The sequence below is a fragment of the Ailuropoda melanoleuca genome, chromosome 4 (assembly GCF_002007445.2).
Source record: "Ailuropoda melanoleuca isolate Jingjing chromosome 4, ASM200744v2, whole genome shotgun sequence".
Lineage (NCBI taxonomy): Eukaryota > Metazoa > Chordata > Mammalia > Carnivora > Ursidae > Ailuropoda > Ailuropoda melanoleuca.
In genome coordinates, this window is record NC_048221.1 from 30600098 (window position 1) to 30622702 (window position 22605).

The following is a 22605-nucleotide window of genomic DNA, read 5'->3' on the forward strand; positions in this document are numbered from 1 at the left end:
ATGAGGCGGCGGCTTGCCATTCATGCTTTTGACAGCTGCGCGGCCGCCAGCGAGCGGAGAGCGAAGTGCTCTCTGCACCAGTCCCTGCGCCCCTGGTCGGTACCCCCGGGCGGGAGGGCCCGCTGGCGACAACATTCAATGGTGCCCCGGGGCCCACCGGCCGGCTCCTCCGTAGGTGGCTGCGTTTCCGACTTCGCCTTGGCTCCGCTCCGGGGGCTTGACGTGCAAACTTCGCCGGAGCGAGCTGAGAGGGAGGGACCGGCGAGGGGGAGGAGGCGACGGGAGGCGCCTCTGCTTAAGGGAGCCGGCCGGGCACCGCCGCTCGGACGGACGCGCGGACGGAAGGAAGGAGCGGGGTCGCCGGGCCCGGCCCGGGGATGCGAGCGGCCTCAGGGTGGGCAGCCCGAGGGTTGGGGGTGCGTCTTCGGGCCTCTCCGCCGCGGGCAGCCGTGGCAGGGGCAGCTCCGGGCTCCGGCCTCCGTGCGGTCTCGGCGGCAGAGGCAGGCAAGGGACCCTACGCCGCGGTGGCGGGCCGGCGGCGGCTCGTCCCCTCCCGCGAGGGGCCGCGGGAGTCGAAAGCGAAAGCGAGCCCGCGCCGCGGACTTTGCGCCCGGGGCGGGGGGTGGCCGCAGGCAGCCCGGCCCCAGGCGTCGCAGCTCGAGCCCCAGCGCGTTAGCCACGTTGCCCACAAGCGCGCCGGGTGCCTGCTCCTCCGGCACCGAGTATCGCAGCTGGGAGGCCGCGGGGCGGCAGCAGCAGCAGCAGCAGCAGCCACCGCAGCCCCAGCGGCAGCAGCCGCCTCCGCGGCGCCTCCGGCCGGAGGACGGCGGCCCCGGCGCCGCCTCCACCTCGGCCGCCGCCGCAATGGCGACCGTCGGGGAGCGCAGGCCCCTGCCCAGTCCAGAAGCGATGCTGGGACAGTCGTGGAATCTGTGGGTCGAGGCTTCCAAACTTCCTGGGAAGGACGGTGAGTGTCCACGCCCTCCTCTTCCTCAGGTCCCCCCTTGTACCCCATCCTGTGACCCTTTTCCCCTCCCCCCTACCCTGTGACCCGCCCCCTCGGGGGTCAGAGATGCTGTTGCGCGGTTGGGGTAAGCGGAGGTGCCCGCACCTACTCCGTGCGTGCGTGAGCGTGCGTCACACTCCCGGCCACTGATCTGCCTCTCCCCTCCTCCTGTGTGTGTGTATCTCCTAGGGACGGAATTGGACGAAAGTTTCAAGGAGTTTGGGAAAAACCGCGAAGTCATGGGGCTCTGTCGCGAAGGTGAGTCCAGCCCTCCATTGGAGTTTCTGCAAGCCCTGAGGAAGTTTTCTTGCCGCCTTCGCCAGGGTGGGGGACTTTATCGCACCTTACCCACTCCTTACCCCCGCGAGGATGCTGCTGTCTGAGGAGGAAGAAGGGGGAGAGCGGAACGTTTGGAAAATCTGGTTTCCGGGGCTTCCTGTAATGGGGAGCGTCCCGGAACCCTTCATTTCGAGGCCTGGCTTGGAGCAGCGTGAGCTTCGTTTCTCAGTGATAAGGTTTGGGGGACCGGCAGTGAGTTTAACCCAAATTGGTTCTGTTCTGACCGTATTCCCAAGAAACACAAGTGGAGAAAGGAATTCTTAGCTTTCGAAAGCATTTCCACGAGTGCTTTAGGAGGCTTTGGAAAGGAAATCTTGCCACCAGAAATTTTCTCCTGACAATCAAAATTGATGTCAAACTTTAGAAAAGATCAGCTTTGTCTATGTAGCCTTATTTCTATTTCAGCTACAAAGTTGAGGATGCCTCAGAAGGGTCATCGCAATTGAGGAGCAGTTGGTCAGACTTTTTGTGTGTGTGTGAGCTGCCTGGATCAGGGCAGGAAAAAGTCCAGCATTTTATATGGTGAAATAAAGGCTTCACTAAAGGCTTCACCTTCACTGAAGCCTTTAGTGTCCATAGTTAGTGAAACCAGTGTCTAAATATTGTCAGTTTTTAATAAAACTGATACTTAGGGAAGTATACTTAGGGAAATACTTGTAGCTAAAGGTGTGTTTCCAAATGAAAGGTCAAGTATCTAGAAATCCTCAGACTTTTTTTTCAGATTCTGTTTTTCTTTGAATAGTCAACTTTGCTATCTAATGCCTGTGCCAGGCCTGGGCACACTGCTGTCCGGAAGGACTTCTGGCGGCCAGTCGACTTTAGGTTCAGTTTAAGTTGCTTCTTCTGTGGTGGTAAGGACAAGGCCTTATATGAGGTTTGGTATCCAAAATACTGAGTTTATATTCCCCAATGCGGTTTCATTCCTCGTGTGTAGACATTTAGTTTGGCATAGTTGTTGTCCAGAACCCAAGAATAGGTAGAACTTCGGGGAGCTGAATGTTTTAAAGTCCAGAGTTGGCCCATTGTTACTCTGTTTCCATATTTACTTCTTGTTTTTAGAGCCTCTTCTCCCCCCCCAATGTTTGCTGTTTTGGTGTTTCGAGCTGGCCTCTTGTTGGCCTCTTGGCACTGTAATACCAGTGGCAGCTCTGTGAGAGCTTCCAGTTGGAACAGATTATCAAGCAAATTAGTTGATTTTGAAAATGAGAATCGCTGTTTTGAGTTCGAAGGAAAGAGGGAAAGCAAAGGACTTGCTGGCGATGTTGCAATAGGAAAAATCAGTTGTTAGTCCGGTTTTAGTGTTGAGCTGGCAGTCCGCCTGAGCTTAAAAAATTAAAATCACTAGGTGGCAACTCTCATAGGAAGCAGTTGGAGTAGAACATTAGAGGACCTGACCCACTCTTGTTCTTAGTTTTTATTCTTTGGGTGTGGATACATCTCCCATAAAGGGTTTCTAAATCTGTGTGAAAACAGCATGCTAATTATTGGTAATTCCCCAATAGAGGATGCGTAAGTGTATTAGTGTTTCACTGGGCAACTTGGTCTGGACTGAACCAACCAAATTTAGTGGCCTGAACCCAATTTTTGCCATATTTATTATTTTTTGTTGGGACATACTCATCAGCAGCTTTTACTATGAGGATCTAAGACCTCCCAACTACCTTCTTCAGGCGAAAAGGGGGCATAGATTTGGCTGTGTATGCTTCTGACCTATCAAATGATGAGCGATTATTAAAGGTGCTGTTTTTAAAGTGCTCAAACCGTTCAGAGGATGCTGAAGGGGCCAGGATGGCTGAAATTCTGCCTGGCTGTTTTGAGTAGAGACTGAAGTTTTTAATTCAGTCAGTTCTTGATTCATTTGTGACTTGATGGATTTTCTGAGACAATTTTAAAATTCAGGTGTGAGCACATTCAGCGTTCATGCAGTGGGCTTTGTCTAACAACTCATGTTGGAGTTTTTAAGAAATAAATTCATTGGGGCGCCTGGGTGGCACAGCGGTTAAGCGTCTGCCTTCGGCTCAGGGCGTGATCCCGGCGTTATGGGATCGAGCCCCCACGTCAGGCTCCTCTGCTATGAGCCTGCTTCTTCCTCTCCCACCCCCTGCTTGTGTTCCCTCTCTCACTGGCTGTCTCTATCTCGATCAAATAAATAAAAAAATAAAAAAAAAAAAAGAAATAAATTCATTTTAAAATTATCAAAAATTATTAGACAGTTACCTTTTGTCTTTGGTTAGGATTATCTCCTTCCAAGAAGAGGTGTATGGAACTAAATCTGTACTGATTCCTTTTGGCAAGGAGGTTAAAATGAGAAGAAAATGTAGATAAATTGATCATATGGTTGAAGCACTAAAAATCAGAAACTTCCCATGTTGGAAGATGTTTAGGACTATGGACCAGACTTCTTGAGTTCTCATTCAGTTCATGGTTGTGCACCCACGGGTTAAAAACCTGGGTGTGAGAGCAGGTTGCCTAACCTTGCATTTGTTATTTTACCTCTCAGAATCTAGCTTTCCCTCTTCGTAAAAGGAAATGATGGGGTACCTGCTTTCCAAGGTTGCTGGAGTGGACGTTAAATTAGATAACATGTGGAAAATGACTCCTGCATACTAATTCTTTCAGCCCTTTAAACTGCTGAAAATCTTAGATTTGATTTTGGAATTTGATATTTATCTAGGTCAGAGGGTTTTAGTCTGGGACTCGAATGGGCTTCAGGATGGTCATAGTTGCCTTGAAATCATAGGCAAAAGTATGTATGTCTACTTTCTAGGGCAAGTGTCAACAGCTTCTCTTGAATTCTCGAGGATCCTTCATGTATCTCTAACCCCAAAATTCACAACTGCTAAGCCAAGATTTCTGTCTTTTTCTTTTTCCTCTTGTAGCTTAGTTTGGCCAGTTCCCTCATGGCAAGACTGCCCAAAGGCTAATGCTGCGGGAGAGGTTAGAACTATTGATTTAGATGGAAGTGAGATTATTTGTGGTTTAGCTAATATATCTTTCCTTTTTTTTCCTATTAGCACAAGTAGGCAAATGTTAGGATAAAATTTCAGTTATCTTTCAGAGGTCAGCCTGTTTTTCGTTTGCATCTTCATATTTTTATTGACTTTTGTTTTCTGTAATTTGTAATATTAGTTGATAACAGAATTGATCCGGGTGGAAAAAGATGAATAATAATTTTTACTTTTTTCAAATGATTAAACTCAGGACACAAATTACCGTCTTTTCCAAAGGTAACTTGTGAAATTCTACATTTAACAAAATTACTTTTAGATGAAGTCAGTTGGTATGAGTAACTGATTAAGGTTTCCATATTAGTGCCTGAACATATAGGGAGCCTTAAAAAATGAAAATGTTAAATGCCTTAATTTCATGGCAGTTTTTAAAAAATAAATGGTGTCATTGGGGGAGTCAACAGTAGAGTTGGAAAAATGGCATTTTCTTTGGGAAGTCATCCCTAACTTCTTTTAAGCCACCTGTTGTAAAACAGTCAAAGTAGCTGGTACTTTTCCTTCCAATAAACACTTACCCTGTCACCATTGGAAAGTATGTATTATGTGGTGGCTCTTTCATTAGAATGTCAGCTCCCAGAGGACAGGAGCATTGTTGATGGAGGCATATTCAGCTTTTGCAGTTTGTGCTCAGTTAATATTTGCTGCCCAAAACGAGTTAATTGGGCTACTTAGAAAGATTGAACTAAGTCACTCAAGGATGAAGAGGTCAAATGATGAATTTTCCACTGTGACCCCCCCCCCAGGTACCTACTCTGTGGGAGGTAGGCTTTATGGCCCCAGGGAAGGCCAGAGGCTGTCTTTCAGCACTTCCTGTTGCTTTGTCCTGAGTTTAGCACTCCATTTACACTTTCCAGAAAGTGCAGACAGGACACCACCTCTCTTATCTGTGATATTTAGGCAAGGGAGTAGGATGGCAACCCAGAGTGATATCCACACTTGATGACAGGTGATTTCCCTGTCATAATAACGATGACATAATTGAGCCTAGGGCAAGATGAAAAAGAAGTTAGTTGGCATCTACAGGCGGCTAGATTAAAAGAAAAGAAAATAAAAGACCGACTAGGAGGTGGGTAGCCTCAGTCAACACAGATGGAGTCAACATACCAATACTAAATTTTTCTTTCCTGGGGAAAAAACTGTTCATAGTGAGTTACTGAAAACAAATAGGTATCTATGTGAAGTACTGTAATAGTAATTGCATTATAGGCATAAAACCCTCTTCCTGGAGTGAAGAACATTTCTGTTTTTCTCTAGGATTTCTCTCTTACTCTTCCCCCAACTTTTTTCTTATGGACAATTTGAAATCTACAAAAGTATGGAAAAAATTTTAATGAGCCTTGTTGTATCCATCATACAGTTTAAACAACTAATGAGTCATGGCTCAATCTTGTTTTATCTCTAACCCATTCCCCACACGGAATTGTTTTAAAGCATGTCCCAGACATCATATCGTTTCTTTTGGTTTTCTATTTTCTGCTTACATGGATTTCAACTTGCCTCCTGCAAAATGGGAGCCAGTGTGTGAGCTGTACCTTCTTTTGCGGCAAGCCACACTGCCATTGCTGACCTCTTCCATGGGTGTGCAGGGGTTCTGCAGGTGGCAGTGTTTGCATGCTGCCTACATCTCAAGTGGTGATGGAAACTGAGCCTCAGATGGGAATCAGTGAGATCCAAGTTCACTGCATCAGAATTCTGTTAATACTCATTTAAGGAGCACTCAGGTGATTCGGTTGCAGGTCACCTACACTTGATGCTTTGTGGATGACAGGGCTAGATTGAGAGTGGGCAGTGTCCTTGCTTACAGTTCACGTGTTTGACTCTCTACTGGTAAAGTCCACACTGACTTGGGAGGGAAAGACCCCCTGGAGGCCTAGAGACCCTCCCACAACAGGGATTCTTTCCCCTTGATTTTGGCTTCTTAACTCTTTAATGCAAACTATAGCCCATGTATGGGCCAAACCCTGCCTGCAGCCTAGCTAAGAATGGTTTCTACATTGTGAGTCATTGAAAGAAAAACTCAAAAGAAAATGATTATTCCACGACCTGTGAAAAACATGAGATTCAGATGTTAGAGTCCATAGTAAGGTTTCATTGGAACACAGCCCCAGCTGTTCCTTTACTGATCGTCTGTGGTGGCTTTCTCCACACGCGGAACAGCAGAGCTGAGCAGGTGCAACTGAAGCCGTACAGTCCGCTGGGCCACAATTTACTGTTTGGCTCTTGACAAAAAAGTTTGCCAGTTCTTGTTCTAATGGGTTCCTTGATTAACGAAGGGAAACTCATTCTGCAGAATGTGCTTCTGGTACTCCTCGAATTTTTCTGTTCTGAAGGGGACAGTCTTTAAAATACTAAAATCCATTATTCTTAAACCAAAAGTTTATTCAGTATTGAATAAGTATGTTGGGTTAGAAGGAATACGTAAGACTCTATATAAGGTTTTGTGTAAGAAGGGTCCTATCCTTGTCCACTTTTGTCATTCACTGCCACTTCTCTAGGACATAGATCTGTTTCAGGGCAATTCAGATACAGAGCATCAACAAAGCTGTTATTGTCTCAGCTTTCAAGAGCCTTAAACTGTGGGGATGGTGCTTGGCTTCTGTTAAGCCTGATTGGAGGAAGAATTGAACTTTCATGGGATCTTCAAAAGGGTACCTGACTCGAATTCTTCATCATTTCTGCTCTTGCATTTGGCTTAGAGAAGCTGAAGCCTTGTTGGAGGTCGTCTTGGGAATTATAAAACAGATTCACCAGGAAACAGATCTGCATTTTGATTGTTGGAGAGTGTACACAGCATCTGTATGTGTGCATTCTATCTCACATTTTTTAAGATTCTGTTCTCGCTGAAGAGTGTAACACCTGGCACAATCCATGCTGATTTCCTCAAACCGAAGGCCTTGTTGTTAACAGAAATCCTGTACATTCGCTGTGGTAGGATGGGGTTCCTGAGCTTTACCCCAGTTACAGTTTTGTTTCTTGTGAACTTTAACTTTGGGGGTGAAGCATGAGGAATTTATGCATCATTATTGAGTGTGACCTACATGTTCTGTGGCCTCATTTCTTACGAGGATGTTGTGCTTTCTCAATGCCGTATCTCACAATGTACCTATACGTGTGTGGACAGCTGAAGTTTGGTGAGACCTTTCATTCTGTGCCAGCACAAGTTTTTCTTTATGTAATCTTTATAGTACTCGTGTGATCTAGGTATTACTATTTCCCCCTTTTACAGAGGAGGAAACTGAGGCTCAGAGAAATGAGGTAGCCCAGTGAGATCACAAAACACGTAAGAGACTAACCTAGATCTGCCTGACTCCGCGGCCCACATGCTTGACCCTCTGCTGTGCTGATTCCATTCCAGACTGCTCACCTGCTTTTCATGAGCTCGAGCAGGTTACTGTGACCTTTGTTTTCCGTATCCTCAGCTAGAAAAACTGAACCTTACTGTCCCCCCCCCCCATTTATTTTAAAGATACTGGAGTCTTTTCCTTGCTGTGCCTTACAGTAGTTTATATGTTGTGTTTAGCAGTTCTTTTATAAAATCTTTTCGAGGGGCAGGGAAAGTGTGTGCGGTTTGCATTAGAAGTAATTGGCTTTAAAAAAAAAGATTAAATGAAAGCTAAGGTTGCAGCAGATAGCAAACACAATCATCTGGGATTTGTACCATTAGGAAGAATCCTTTAAAAAAGAAGTGAAATTCCACTATTTAAATAGCATTTCACTGCAAGATTGCTTTTAATCACATTGATATTCAAAGTTTATGGCTGTATTTTTAATAAATGTGCCCCTCTGATTATTAAAGTATTTTTTGATTGAAGTTCTAAGGAGAAAAAGAAGCCTGTTAGTAGACTTAACAGTTGGAGTTACTGTACTTTTGAGAGAAAGGCAGAGGATTACATTTATATTCATCTTGTACAGCAGGGATTATTATAAATGAGCAAAAGAAGGAAAAGAATGATTTTTGCATTTGAGGCACTCAACATAAAACTAGTTGAAGTGTTATTGTTCCTCTTTGTAATAAAGACCCTGCTAACATGAAATGCTTTTTCTGTTCTGTGTAAGCTTATGGCAAGCGAAAGTCATAGTTATTATCAATTATATCCACAATCTTAAAACAGAAAATATTTCCCTCCCAGGTTATATGGTTGTTTTCCACATTCTAGAACTCCAGTAATGCAGTAGGAAAAAAAAAGAATGTATTTAACCAGTGGCCCCAGGCTTTTATATTGCAAATCAGAAAGCTTCCTAAATAAATTGGAGACTAGTGTTAGGGTTGCTAGCCTTCTAGAATATATGTAATTAGACACACCTACAGTTCTTACCATTATAAATGTATGAGGACCACTGTTCTGGAATACAGGACAGTTTTTAAAAATTGAAGAAAGTTTAAGAAAGGCACACTGCATTGTCCTTATTTTTCTTATTTGTGGACTTTTGGAGATCATATTATGTATTTTGGCATTTGAGAACCAGTGTCTTATTTATTTATTTTTTAAAGATTTTATTTAATTTGATAGAGAGAGAGAAAGAAAGTACAAGCAGGGGGAGCAGCAAAGGGAGAAGGAGAAGTAGGCTCCTCCCTGAGTAGGGAGCCTGATGTGGGACTCGATCTCAGGACCCTGGGATCATGACCTGAGCCGAAGGCAGCCGCTTAACGACTGAGCCACCCAGGTGCCCTGAAAACCAGTGTTTTAAATCCGTTTCCCAAAGTGTCTGTCATTGCAGCCCTGCCTCTGTGTGCTGCTATTAGGAGTTATGCAGAAAAGGGATTCCATGTGGTATGTTTGAAAAAGACAACGTTAGAGCATCAGGGGCACCTACCAGTTCTGGAGTTAAACAAACTTGGCCTCAAATCTCAGCTGTAGTTGCTGAGTAACTTGCTGCATAGCTTTGCTAAGCCTCAGTTGACTGACCTGCAAAATGGGAATAGTAGCAGTACCTCATAGTGGTTGGGAGGATTAAATGGTACAGTGCAGTTTCAGCACTTGGTACAGTGTCTAGCAGAATAACTGTTCACTAAGTGTTAATTGCTAATTCTGTTAATTTTATCAGTAATGAAAAGGCAGTGTCATGAGCATGCCTCTAAGCCAGTGGTGGACCAGGACTGTCAGGGGAGCAGCAGGAAGTGAGATGCCAGTTTTCCTTCAGCAGCCTGTATGTTGGCAGTGAGAGGAAACCTCAGCATGCTCAGGGGAGCAGAGGGTAGGAAATGAACCCAAGTTTCGAGTTTTCTTGGACTCTAGTAAAAATGAGAAGTGGGAATTGACGTTTCTTGTTTCCTCCTTTAGTTCTCTCTTTTTGATTTGCAGAGAGCAGCCCAGTGTGGTTATTTACACGCTCCTGCTTGTACAGAGTGGCACTGCTCCTCTTCTGGAAGCCTCAAGTTTGTCTTTAGGTAGCTTCTTAAAATGTTTTACAAACCTCTTTTTCTGAGCAAGAAAGGTAAATTACTAGTAGAACATGTCATCCTCACTAAATTGTGCAGTGCATAGGGTGACAGAGGCGCTCCTATTGATGTGATTTGGTGTATGTGTGGTGGTGATCACAAGGGGTTTTCTGCCTGGTGAGGGAATTTAGAAAATTGCCTTTTTAATTCTTGGAAATTTCCAGTCCAGCTTGAAGCAGTTCTTCATTTAAGTTACCTTGTTCTCTTTGGAAACTATACAGACAGATATGTTTTAATGGAAGAAAACACCATTATTATTATAGAAGTTAATACCTATTCATTGTAAAGGTTTTACAAATAATGGAAATATGAAACACGAAAATTGTCATTCTCTGTAATCCCATTCTGGCCAATTTTAAATCTTCAGTTGTAGGATTTGGATTTAGGGCGATTCATACTTGATCAAGGACACCCATGTAGCTGCTTTGGGCACTTCATGATAGGCAGGACTCAAACTTGCTAGCCTGGTCATTTTATTTCCTGACAAGGTCCAGATCTTGTCTTTTGGCAGGCCTCAGGATATTTTGTCCAGCATGATTCCTGCCTTGAGAATCCTCTGGCTGTTTTGCCTTTGTTCGTTTAGTTTTTATCCCACAAACGTTTGATAGACAATTTATCTGTGCCTTTTGCTGTCCCAGAGTCTGAGGGTACAACTGCAAACAAGGTAAGAAGGCACAGCCCTAACTCCCAAGTCAGGCAGTTGGTCAGCAAATATTTATGGAGTTACCCACTAAGTGCCAGGTTCTCTGATGGGTGTTGGGGATAGAGTGACACAAGTCAGAAAGAGCCCCTGCCCTCTGCCAAAGGGAGACACAGTAAATACACAAACATTTTTCAAGGACGTAGAGTGCTGTAAAGTAGGCTAATGATTTGGGGGGTGGGAGGAGGGTTCTAGCTAACATGATCAAGGAAGGCTTTTCTGAGAATTTAGCATTTGAGCTGAGATATGAATAGTGTGAAAGAAGTGGCCGCTGGATCTTCTGGGAAGGGAGGAAAGAGCGTTCCAAGCAGAAGGAAAAAGCAAGTACACAGCTTCTGAGATGGGAATGAAGAAGAGTGGAGGAAAATGAGGCTTGTGAAGGTCAGATCACAAAGGTCGCCATCAGGATTTGAGTTTATCCTAAGCATAATGGGAGCCTTCAGCAGGGGAATGGCCTGATTGTGAAGTGTGAAAACCGCCAGCTCTCATATGCTGAGGGGATTGAGGGGAGGGTGTGGGCCAGGCAGCTTGGTGAGAGGTGGTGGTGGCAGTGGCAGACCAGGTGTCCTGCTAAGGGTGTTTTAGAGGCAGATTTGATGTGACTTAGTGAGGGATTGGTTGTGGATGAGGGGGAAGGGTAAGAATTGAGCAGCCGAGTGGTACCATAGTAAGCTGAGGAGTGGTGGAGAAAGTGGAGACTCCGTCAGGAGCTCAGGTTTTGGCCACAGTGTGTGTGAGGTACTTAGCATTCACATGCAGCTACGGAGTCAGAGTTGGCAGCTGAGTGTATGGCCTGGAGCCCCGCGGCCAGCCTGTGCTGGCGGCCTTGTGTGTGGCTGTGTCACCAGTGTACAGAGAACGTGGAAGGCTGTGGGACAGGGTGAGTTCCTCCAAGGTGCCAGTATCCACGAAGAGTAGAAGAGGGCCAACAGCAGGGTCCTCATGGAGGTGGGGGAGGAGGAATCTGCAGGAGGAGGGAGGAGCGCCAGTGGGCGGGAACGGAATCCAGGTGAGTGGCGTAGAATTCAAGAGAAGAAACACTATAATTGAGGAGTGATTGCCTGTGTCAGTTGCTGTGTGAAGTGAAGTAAAGCCAGGCCAGGGAATTGATCTGTGGATTGGCAGTGTGGAGGTGCTTAATGACCTTAATCAGGAGAGTCGGAGAGACAGATGCCTCATTGGAGGGGGCTGTTGGAGGGTGGTTGGGAGGGGGACTGCTGGAGTGGGCTGTGAGGACCGTCGCTGAGGAGGTAGAGAGGACAAATGTGGGCAGATCACCAAAGGGTTTGGCTCTGAAGGAGAACGGAGAAATGGGGCAGTAGCAGGATGGGAGCATGGATAAAGGGGATTAGGGAAGGTTTATTTTATTCCATTTTATTTATTTTGGCTAATATTAGGGCATGCTTGTCTGCCACTGCAAGTATGCAGGAGTGGGGGATAATTGATTGCATGGGAGAAGATGGATCATCACAAGGATTATCCTTTGAGATGAGAAAAGGGGATGGGATCAGAGCCCAAGTAGACAGGTCAGCTTTGGATAGAATGAGGCTTTTTTTCTGATGTAATGAGAGATTGTAGATTCAGTTGTAGGTAGAAATGTGGAATTGGGGGAGATAAGGTAATTAGTTCTTTCCTGTGAAGTAAGAGAAAAGTTAGGAGGTCATCAGTTTAGAGTGGATAGGAAAAACAATTTTGTCCGCCACTTTTTCAAAGTATCTAGATGGGGTGGGGGAGGGTGGATAGCCAAGTAAACTAGCAGTTATGTATCCTTTGGAGGCTTCCCAGTGCACTTGGAGGAAATCCAAACTTCTAGCAAGGCCTATGAGGCCTTGGATGGTGAGAGGGTAAGCCCAGAAAATCAGGAATCTTAATAACTCTAGCGTGGAGGACAGAGTGAGCTGGTGGGGAAGCAGGGGTTAGGTAAGGAAGGCTTTTGGAGATGAAAGGGAGCGTTGGAGCTATTGCTGATTCTTGAAGGAGTTAGCCAGTCTCGTGTAGGAGCAGCTTCTGAGGCGGCAACCTCTCTGCGAAGGAGCCTGGAACTTGACTGTAGCCCTGGGAGGTGAGCCCTGGAGGGCAGGAGGTGGAGCTGTTTGCATGCAGCAGGAGGAAGGTCACTCCAGAGAGTGGGTGTTGAGAGATCAGCATGGTAGCAGTGTGGAAATTGAACTAGCTGTGGCTAAAGTAGAAGTTGGAGGCCAGTGGGGCATTAGCTTACCTCCTTCATGTGAAATCTCACATGTCTAGGTAAGGATAAACTCAGGAAGTGAGATTTTAAAATACAATTTTAAAGTCTAAGGTGGGTTGTTTCTCTCTGGTAAAACTCTTAAATGTTTCCTTTTTTGTTTTTTTAAGATTTTATTTATTCATGAGAGAGAGAGGCAAAGGCAGAGGGAGAAGCAGGCTCCCTGCAGAGCAGGGACCCCGATGCGGGACTTGATCCCAGGACCCTGGGATCATGACCTGAGCCAAAGGCAGACACCCAACCGACTGAGCCACCTAGGCACCCTAAATGTTTTTTTGTTGTTGGTGGTGGTGTTCATTCATTCATTCAGCCTGTATTTATTGAGAATCTACTTTGTGCTAGATACTGTTCTAATTTTCAGAAAAACAGCAAATGTGCCAGAACTGCCCTCATAGAGCTTCTATTCTAATGGAGGAGATGGGCAACAATTAAAAAAAAAAAAACAAAAAACCAGAAACCAGGGGCGCCTGGGTGGCTTAGTCGTTAAGCTTCTGCCTTCGGCTCAGGGCGTGATCCCGGCGTTCTTGGATCAAGCCCCACATCAGGCTTTTCTACTGGGAGCCTGCTTCTTCCTCTCCCACTCCCCCTGCTTGTGTTCCCTCTCTCACTGGCTGTTTCTCTGTCAAATTAATAAAATCTTAAAAAAAAAAATAAAACCAGAAACCAAAATGGAACATATAAATGTTAGGTGGTAATGAGTGTTGTGGAGAAAGATAAGTATCAAAGGGTATAATTTAAAATAGGGCAAGGAGTTTTCTGAATCCAGGCTTAGAGGATATGAAGGTGTGAGGCACTTGGATGTCATGGATGAGCTTCAGGCAGAAGGAACCGCAAATTCAAAGGCCTGGTGGGAGAGGATCCTAGGGTGTTGATGGAAAGGTAAGGGGCCAGGGTGGCTGGGGAAGTTGAGTAGGAGTATGGTAGAAGACACATGCTGAGGGCTTGGGGTGAGTTGGGGAGGCAGATCCTATAGGGCGTAGCCCAGTGAAAATTCGGATCCTTTTCCTGTGGCCCACAGGCCCTGCTTGGTCTGGCCTCTGCCAGGCTGTCCAACCTCCTCACCTTCCATTTTCCCCTTTGCCTATAGTGCCTCAGGGGTGCTAGCCTCCTTCCAATTCTTCACACACTCTGGGCTCTTTTGCACTTCTGAACCTTTGCATGTGCTGTTCCCTCTGCCTGGGCTACTGCTGCTGCTTCTGGTCCCACACTTTCCTTAGCTTAGGGGTCACTTTCCTAAAAGGAGTCCTCCATGTCACTATACCTTTGTAGCCCTTATCAAAAACGGTCTGTTAGTATCTTGTGATGATGTGAAGCAAGCCATCACTCTTACTAAAATGTGGCCTTACTGTTGGGTTTGGGGTATAAATACCGGGTAGAAGGAATTGTCTTGGCTAAATTTGCAAGGTCTTGGCTAAATTTGCAAAATTGCTTTGCCTAGAGGGGAGAAACAATATAGACCACCTGCTAATAATGTTCTTTGGCCTCTTGTTGGGGAGGCCCGGTAGTGTTCACTGCAGTAACATTCGTTCCCTTGTTGGATATAAAGTTTGATAGACCCTTGTTCATCGTTGCTTTCAATGTTCGAGCACCCTCTTTTTGGTTGAGTAACAGTGTGCCGTGAAGAGAGAAATGGTTTTGGTTTTGGAATAACTAGTTTTGTAGGAATAAATGACAGTGTGCCTGAATCCCTCTATTACATCATCGGGGTTTTCTTTCCCAAGATAAACTCTGTGCTTTTTTCGGCCTCTGAATAGGAAATTTATTTTCTTCCTTCCCTTTATTCCTGTTTCTGGGCCTTTTTCTGTCTCCTCTGATGAACCACTGTACTAGGGGCAGGCTCAGAGTTTACTGTCGATTTTATGTACTACACTTTCTATTCCTCTTATCTTACTTAGCCTCACGTCTGAGGAGCTCTTCATTGTTAACTGGCAGCTGCAATGGCTATTTCTTTAAAAGATCTTGTGTGTTTGGTAGATGTTTTCTAAAAGCTGGTGGCTATTGCTGAAAATAATCTGTTGTGTGAGTTTACAATCTCTCCATGAATCATAGTCTCTTTTCATTAAATAGATAGTTATGTCAGGGTAACAAATAAAACAACTAATTTTTTTGTAGTTTGAAAACCAAACCATCCAGATAGATTACTCAAGTTGGTAAGCACTAGGATTCATCAATTGCCGTGTGTTTGTAGAAACTTTGCAAAGATCCTCTTTTTTTTCCTTGCTAGTAATTCTGAAATAAAAACAGCTCCTTAAATAAATATAGGATTTCAATAAATGGCATTTAAGAATTATGAAAACATGTTAAATCTTGTTAGCTATATGGTTTACATGCCCATTTTACTTAACACTGGGAAAATGCTTTTAAGAAGTACCTTAGAACTTGAAAAATGAAGCATTTTAGCCAGTACCTAGTAACTAGTGTTAGTGACTCTCATTACTTGACCACTTCCTGTGTGCCAGGCACTATACCAAGAGCTTTACGTGGATTACCTCATTTAGTCCTTACAAAGTACTGCAAAACAGGTACTTACCTTATCACCATTTTATTTTGTTTTTTGGTTTTGTTTTTTTTAAAGATTCACTTGAGAGAGAGAGAGAGTGAGTGTGCGCAAACTAGCAGGAGTGGGAGGAGAGAGAGAGGGAGAAGCAGATTCCCCGCTGAGCCCACAGGGATGGGGGGAGCCCATCCCAGGACTGAGATCATGACCTGAGCTGAAGTCAGACGCTTAACCAACTGAGCCACCCCAGCACTCCTGTATTATCCCCATTTTAAGGATGAGAAAACCGAGGCTCAGGAAAGTTAACTTGCCCCAAGTCACACAAACCCCTATGGGGGACACTTGGAATAGGCTTTGATTTATTGGTAAACAAGTAGAGTATCAGTGCACACTCCAGAGAGCAGTGTAAAATCAAGGCAATAGCTTGGTTGGTGTTTTAGGGAATAGCAGCAGCAGTGAGGTTCTGGTGGGGAGAGTGGGTGTATTGTGTGAGAACTTTGGACTTAAAATGTTGGGGATGGTGGTAGAGGGATTGAGAGAGAGAGAATTAGGCCATGCAGGGATTTATTGAAAGTCCATAGTAAACATAATTTCTAGAATGCATGGTGGAGAAATGGTTAACTCTACGAAAGTAAATCCTAATAGTTTGTTAAGTGAAACAGGAAAAAGTAATTTAGACATTTCTTAACTATAATAGGGAAGTGGCATATATACTAATCTTTGAGGACAGTTTCTTCATCTGGGCAGATAAATAAACACAGCTAATGCAGTCTTTTATAATAATGCACAAAGATGCTTGTAATCCAGAGATTCTCCAGGAGTATTTCTTTTGAAAATGAGACTCACTAAATTTTACTGTCTCACTTGACAAATCATTTTCTGGTTGGTATTAAGTAGCTAAATTGATTGCTCTGATCTTTCATTCTTGTTTTTGCATCTCTGCTGGTCTTGTTGGTACTGCTTCCCAAAAGAGAAATAGGTTACACCAACAACAAAACTTTCCATCAGATATTTTTCTTTGTTTTGGTCATGTTGTGTTACTGTGGTCTTGCCTACGTGCAGCACGACTGGCACAGGCAAGTGGGAGTTTTCTTGAAGGCCAGGCCAGCCTGCTCTTCCTGGCCGCAGAGTCACTCCCAGCATTCTGTCTTTGCTGTGCGCACAGTGGGTTCACGCTGCCTGTTGTCAGTACAGACATGATTGAGAGGCTCCCCAGCCATCCACAGGAACTGGAAATTACCTGCTCGGTAGCCTTTGGCAGGAATCTGGGGTTTGAAATGGTTATGACTAAATTGAACATAATTACTTAACTACTTTCCTTCCTTTCCTTCCTTTCCTTCCTTTCCTTCCTTTCCTTCCTTTCCTTCCTTTCCTTCCTTTCCTTCCTTCCTTTCCTTCCTTTCCTTCCTTTCCTTCCTTTCCTTCCTTTCCTTCCTTTCCTTCCTTTCCTTCCTTTTCTTCCTTTCCTTCCTTTCCTTCCTTTATTTTATTTTGAAAAATAGATCTTAATGTGTATTTTAATGGTTTTCAAAGAGTGCTGATTACTTTGAGAGGTCAGACTTTAATGTTTGATTTTGGTAAAATTTAGCAGCCCCTGTTCAGAGACAGCTTTTCCTTCCATTTTGAAAGATAACAAGTTTTTATTTTTATTCCTAAATCCCCAGGAAATTTTCAGTGCTGTCAGTTTTATGAAAAGGTAATTAGGGAGTGAGTAGGGAATATGTCTTGCAAGCGGTTGGTTTGGCATCATCACTCAAGTTCCTATTTGCCTGATGAAAATATCTTGTGATAAGATCCCTTTGTGTGCAGCCCCTCCACAGCTTTCCCTGGAAGGCTTTGGCCATAATTACATCTATATCTGGGCACTGTCAAATGAAAAGAGGAGCCAGAGTAGACGAACAGCCACCTGATCTTTTTTATTTTTTAGATCCCACAGTTTAAAATTTGGGGTGACTTCTGACATACCCCTATTGCTTAAGGATTTTTGTATCAAGGTTTAAGACACTCGACAGGTGGCTCCTTCTTTGGAGACATACTAAGAGCATGTGCACTGATTTTGTTAAATATGGCTGTGAAGTACCACATGGGGCATGGAAGAGTAGAGCAGTCTCTTTCAGACAACCACCAAGGAATTAAAGTGAAACACAGAGGGATCTAGAAGAGGTCAGCCCTTAAAGCTGGAGTCAGTGGAGTGTTTAGTGGAAGTTCTAACTTCTTGTTTCTACTGCTGATCTTCTTTCTTACTTGTAAGCACCACTGTCCTCCCTTCCCCGCCCCCCCCCCCAAAAGTAGAGGGGAAAACATGAAGCTTAATTACTCAAAATTTTAGCTTAGTTCTGATAAAGGGTTTGTGAGCAATACCTGTGGATAACCATGTGCGGAGTCGATGCATGTAGGGTGCTCGGCCTTGACTGCAGTGTCAGGAAGGAAGAGCCCCTGGAGATGAGAGAGGGCATGCATGCACTTGCTCTTCCTGCAGAAAACAAGTCAAAGCCCTGGCCTCTGAGGCCACTGATGGACCGAGCCTTTCCTTATAGCCTTTTGCCTTCTCTTCAGAAAAAAGGTACATCATTGCCATCTCCTTTTTTTGCTTTGTTTTCAGTGCTCTTGGCCGTATTTCTTCTGTTATAGGTGGTCTCTTTTGTATACCCACACCCTTTTTAAATTGCACCTCCCCTGAAAACCCTCCACTCTTACTTCAGGAAAAGAGTTCACATGAAATCCCGCTCCCTTTTAATGTTTCCAATCTCATGTCATGATGTAGGTGACTGTTGTAAATTGTGACTGTGACACACCTGTGTCAGGAAAGAGAAGTCTTTAAATGGAGAAGTGGGAGTAGACCTACGAAGAAATAACTAATGAAAGGACTTTGAAATAAGCAGTTCTCAAACTGGGTTTATTTGAGCAATGGGAGGTCCTTGAACCCCTTTGTAGATATATGCAAAATACTGTCCATATTTGCCTAAGTACAGCGTTCTAAAAAGAGAATATACTTTTGAGCAGATACTCAGAGGCCTTTTAAAACCCAATAGGATTTGGCACCACCAATAAAAGTACCCAAAGACTTCTTATAAGCTTGTAGCTAGTTTCCATTATTTTATTTGTAGTTGAAGCAGGTTTTTTTGTTCATATTCAAGATAATTTTAAAAATCTCCTGTTCAGTTTCTGAATCTTTTATTTTACTTAATGCTTTCACAGCACTTTTATTTTCTATAATTTTCATTAGAAATGTATAGTATTCTGGCTGCATTCAAGGTTAAGGGTTATAGTTGACCAGTCTGAGAAGAGAAGATACCCATTTTTTGTCATAATGATGCCTTGTGGATCTGCATCATCTCTGACAGGCAGGTAGATAAAAAGCTCAGTCCCACCTGATATTTTGTCATGAACCTGTTTATAATTCTGGGGAAATAAGGGACAGGCTTTAGGAAACGAGGGTGATCTTTCTGAGACTCACATCAGATAATGTTTATTATTGCTTAAGTGATTTGCTCTTGCTTAACTGACTTCATGGATTCCCATTGCCCTTGGGGTAAAGCTAAAACTGCTCAGTGTGGCTGCTGGACATGGTTCTGTTTGCCTGAGGCTGACACAGTCTCTCTGCTCCTTAGTATTTCCCTCTGGGTTATGTCTGTCTCTGTGCAGGGTAACCACCCCTTAAGCCAGGCAGCCTTCCCCTTCCTGCTCCCTTTCCCCTAATTCCCTCCCCCTCAAAGAAAGAACATTAACTTTCATCTCTCAGGTCCCACCTTCGACCTTAGTTCTTTCAGGCAGCCTTTTTGGGCCTGTGGTCCAGCTTTAAGTCTGCCACATGCTTTTTGTGTTCCTTCCCATGTCATTGCATTGTGTTCTGTTCTTTTCTCTTTTCTTTTCTTTTCTTTTCTTTTCTTTTCTTTTCTTTTCTTTTCTTTTCTCTTTGCTTTTCTTTCTTTGCTTTTCTTTCTTTGCTTTTCTTTCTTTCTGAAACTACTGCATTGTAGATTGTATTATGAACGTACTGTGGTTGTTTAAACGCAGTCTCCATTGATGGATATTTAGGCTCTTGGTAGTTTTGCTGCTTTTATCAACAGTGGTACAGTTCAAGTACTTTTACAAGCTTCTTAGCACTAGTGAAATTTTTATTTGCTGGTTTTGTAAATGAACAAATGGAAGGTATATTTAAGTAGATAATCCCAGCGTGCCCTCCAGAAAGGCTTTTCTGGTGTCAGAGGTCCAGTTATATGACAGAAAAGTTTGTTGATGGCTGCAAGCACAGTTCTTTCTCTTAGAGTCTGTCTCTCCTTACTGAACTGGCAGGCTTGCCTTTTTCCCCTCATTTCCTACTCCCCAGGTTCTGGGCTGTTGAAAATGCAGTCTTCCTGTCTTGTAGAAACTTAGAGCCCTGTGATTTGAAAATGCAGTCTCACCTTCAAAGTGTTGTCCTTAAAGGAAGAGTTCATTGTATGCTTCCTCATTACAATGATTGTCTTCATCTGAGAATCACAAAGTACCTGGGGTATTCCCCCTTTAATCCACACAGAATCGGGGGTATCCTTTTTTGCCACCCAATGTTGACTTTCTTCATCTCCTCTGCAAGCCTCAGCCTCCAAGTCTCAAAAACAAAAGTTGTTTTCTACCTCCCTCTAGAAAGTCCATGATGAGTGAACTGTACATCTCATAACAGGATTTGGGGTTGAATAAGGAACAGAATGTTAAGTGACTGTAGTCTCAGCTACTTTTCTTTTAAAAAAAAAAAAAGAGGAAATGAAATTTCCCTATGACTGTGGTAATCTCCCTTGTTTTCCCTCCTGAAAAAAATGACATTCTTCATTGGGTATTGAAATAAACTTTTGCAGAACAGTTTGTTAGATAACCTTTCTGGGGAGGGGAATGGTTCCTGCTGAAGGAATAATAAAATTGACATCTCACAGGTACCTAATGGAGCAAGTGGGTAGTTGATTATTGTTGTTAGTTTGTATCGTATTTAAGATGGAACTCTTTTTTTTTTTTTTTTTGAAGAAAGTTAATTGGAAGTTGGGTGATTGATTTATTTGCAGATTTTACACTTGAAAAGTATGGATGCTCATCCTTATTTTCAGAATCATCAATTGCCCTAACTCCTTTGTAGCTAATGGCTAAGACTGCATTTGTACAGAGAAGCCAAAGACTGATTCCTCCAGGAGCTGGGGAAGTCTGAAAACCACCCCCTTGTGTCCTGTCCTTTCATGTTTGCCTGCCAGCTGGCAGCCTCTCCCACCGCCTCTTCATTCCTGCCTACTCGGAGGTTATGATTGAGTCTGGCCTCTTTGGCGCACCGTGTGCCGAAGTTACGCCACTTCTGGGAAGAGAATTCACAGAAAGAATTGCCTGTTTCTCTGGGTTCTTGGGGGCAGGGGATGTTTTTGTTTATGCTGATGGGAATCACTCTTTGAACAATGGAAGGAGAAATCAGAAATCAGACGGTCATCCTACATACACACCTCTTTGCAGAGATCAAGATGGGGTGGGGGAACACTGGTAAGAGATGGCCTTTGTGAGAGGCAGAAAGGGAATACTTCTGGTTGGTAACTGAGGGAAGAGGGTGAAATGAAGAGTGTTACATCCTGGTGACTCAGTTTTTTTAAGTACTTCCTCTCTGGGTTCCTGTAATCACACCAAGAGTTTTGCAGGGTGTTAATGCTTGTTGCACTGCGCTTTGCATTTCCTGGGTTACAATCCCTGCTCCTTCACTTCCCCACTGACCTTGGGCAAGTTATTGAATACCTCTTAGCCTCCATTTCCTCACAAGTGGGCATGGGTTAGGATAGACTTTCCCCCATAGGGGTTTTGAGGGTGCTTTAATTAATGGAGGGTTTTTCAACCTCAGTGTTCATGACATTTGATGCCAGATAATTCTTTGTTGTGGGGGAATGTTCTGTTCATTGTAGGGTATTGGGCAGCACCTCTGGCCTCTGCACTGGGTGCCAGAAGAACCACATGCCCCAAATGTGACAACCAAAAATGTCTCCAAACTTTGCCAGCATCCCTTTAGGGGCAGACTGGCCCCTGGTTGAGAACCACTGCTTTAGTAATATAAAGGCCCTCACTCAGGTCCTGCCATATAGGAATGTTCTTCAATGTTGGATGTATACGAGGTACTTGATAAATGTTTGAACGAATGACTGAATGTTTGGTGTTGCTCTTGTGATGCTGTTGAAAGACTGCTAGCTCCTTCCTTAGAAATCATATTATGGAGGAGATTCCTTGCTGAGATTATCGTGGTGTTACATTAACTACATTCTTCTGGGTGATCACCAAGAGAAGCACTCCCTTCCTTATCCTGAGTTTCACTGATCCTGCACAGCCACACCCAAGAAGTCCAGAGTAACTGTTACTGTATATCCTTGGTTCCAAGATGCCTCTTTTTTTCTTTTTTCTTTTCTTCTTTTTTCTTTTCTTTCTTTCTTTTTTTTTTTTTTTTTTAGATTTTATTTATTTGAGAGAGAGAGTGCGTGCTTGTGTGAGTGTATGGTGGTGTGTGCACGAGTCCAGGGAGGGATGGGCAGAGGGAGAGAGAAGCAGACTGCCCGCTGAACCGGGAGTGCGACCCTGGGGCATAATCCCAAGACCCTGAGATCATGACCTGAGCCTAAGGCAAACGCTTAACCAACTGAACCACCCAGGTGCCCCCTCTCTTTTTCCTTTTAGTGTTTCTGAAATAAGAGTGGACTATAAAGTTGAAAGATACATTACTTTATTCTTCCCCAAAGGCTGATATTGACACATACTTGGTGGCAGCTTTGAAATGAAGGATTGTGGTATTTCTGTGAATGTCTTGGCTTTGCAACTGGATTGGAAGCTCTTTATGGGCAAAGCCTGCTTTACCATGCTATTTTTTCCCAGTACTCAGCACAATGCCACAAACATACAATCTCGAACATTTGAACAGCCTGCACTTTTCACTGTTCTGTGATGATGCCCTTAAACTGCTTTTCATATGGTTTTGGACCTTCACACAGTTCAGGACAAAAAGCAGTGCAACCTCTCACATGATGTTGGTACCAACAGTGTTTTTTGCAATAGTCCCTGTTTTGCCATTTCAGCAGTGAGTGTGAGTGGTTATGTGATGGTTTTACTCCATTTTCTTCATGAAAAAGATAAATAGTACAAATTAATTTCTGATACTGCTGATGAAAGAAACATAGGTCTTGGGGCGCCTGGGTGGCTCAGTCAGTTAAGCGTCTGCCTTTGGCTCAGGTCATGATCCCAGGGTCCTGGGATTGAGCCCTGCATTGGGCTCCCTGCTCAGTGAGAAATTTGCTTCTCCCTCTTCCTCTCCCTGTGTGTGTGTGTGTGTGTGTGTGTGTGTGTATGTGTGCGCGTGCGCACGCGCATGTGCTTTCTCTCATTTT

General features: G+C 44.1%; 1 protein-coding gene across 1 annotated transcript in view; it reads left to right on the forward strand.

Annotated features, from left to right (window-relative positions):
* Positions 1 to 22605, forward strand: part of ATXN7 (ataxin 7) — a 91050-nt gene continuing 68445 nt past the window's right edge. The window contains exons 1-2 of the mRNA XM_034657250.1: positions 1 to 967; positions 1196 to 1264. Of these exons, the coding sequence (XP_034513141.1) occupies positions 1 to 967; positions 1196 to 1264 (1036 nt within the window). The remainder of the gene's footprint in view (positions 968 to 1195; positions 1265 to 22605) is intronic.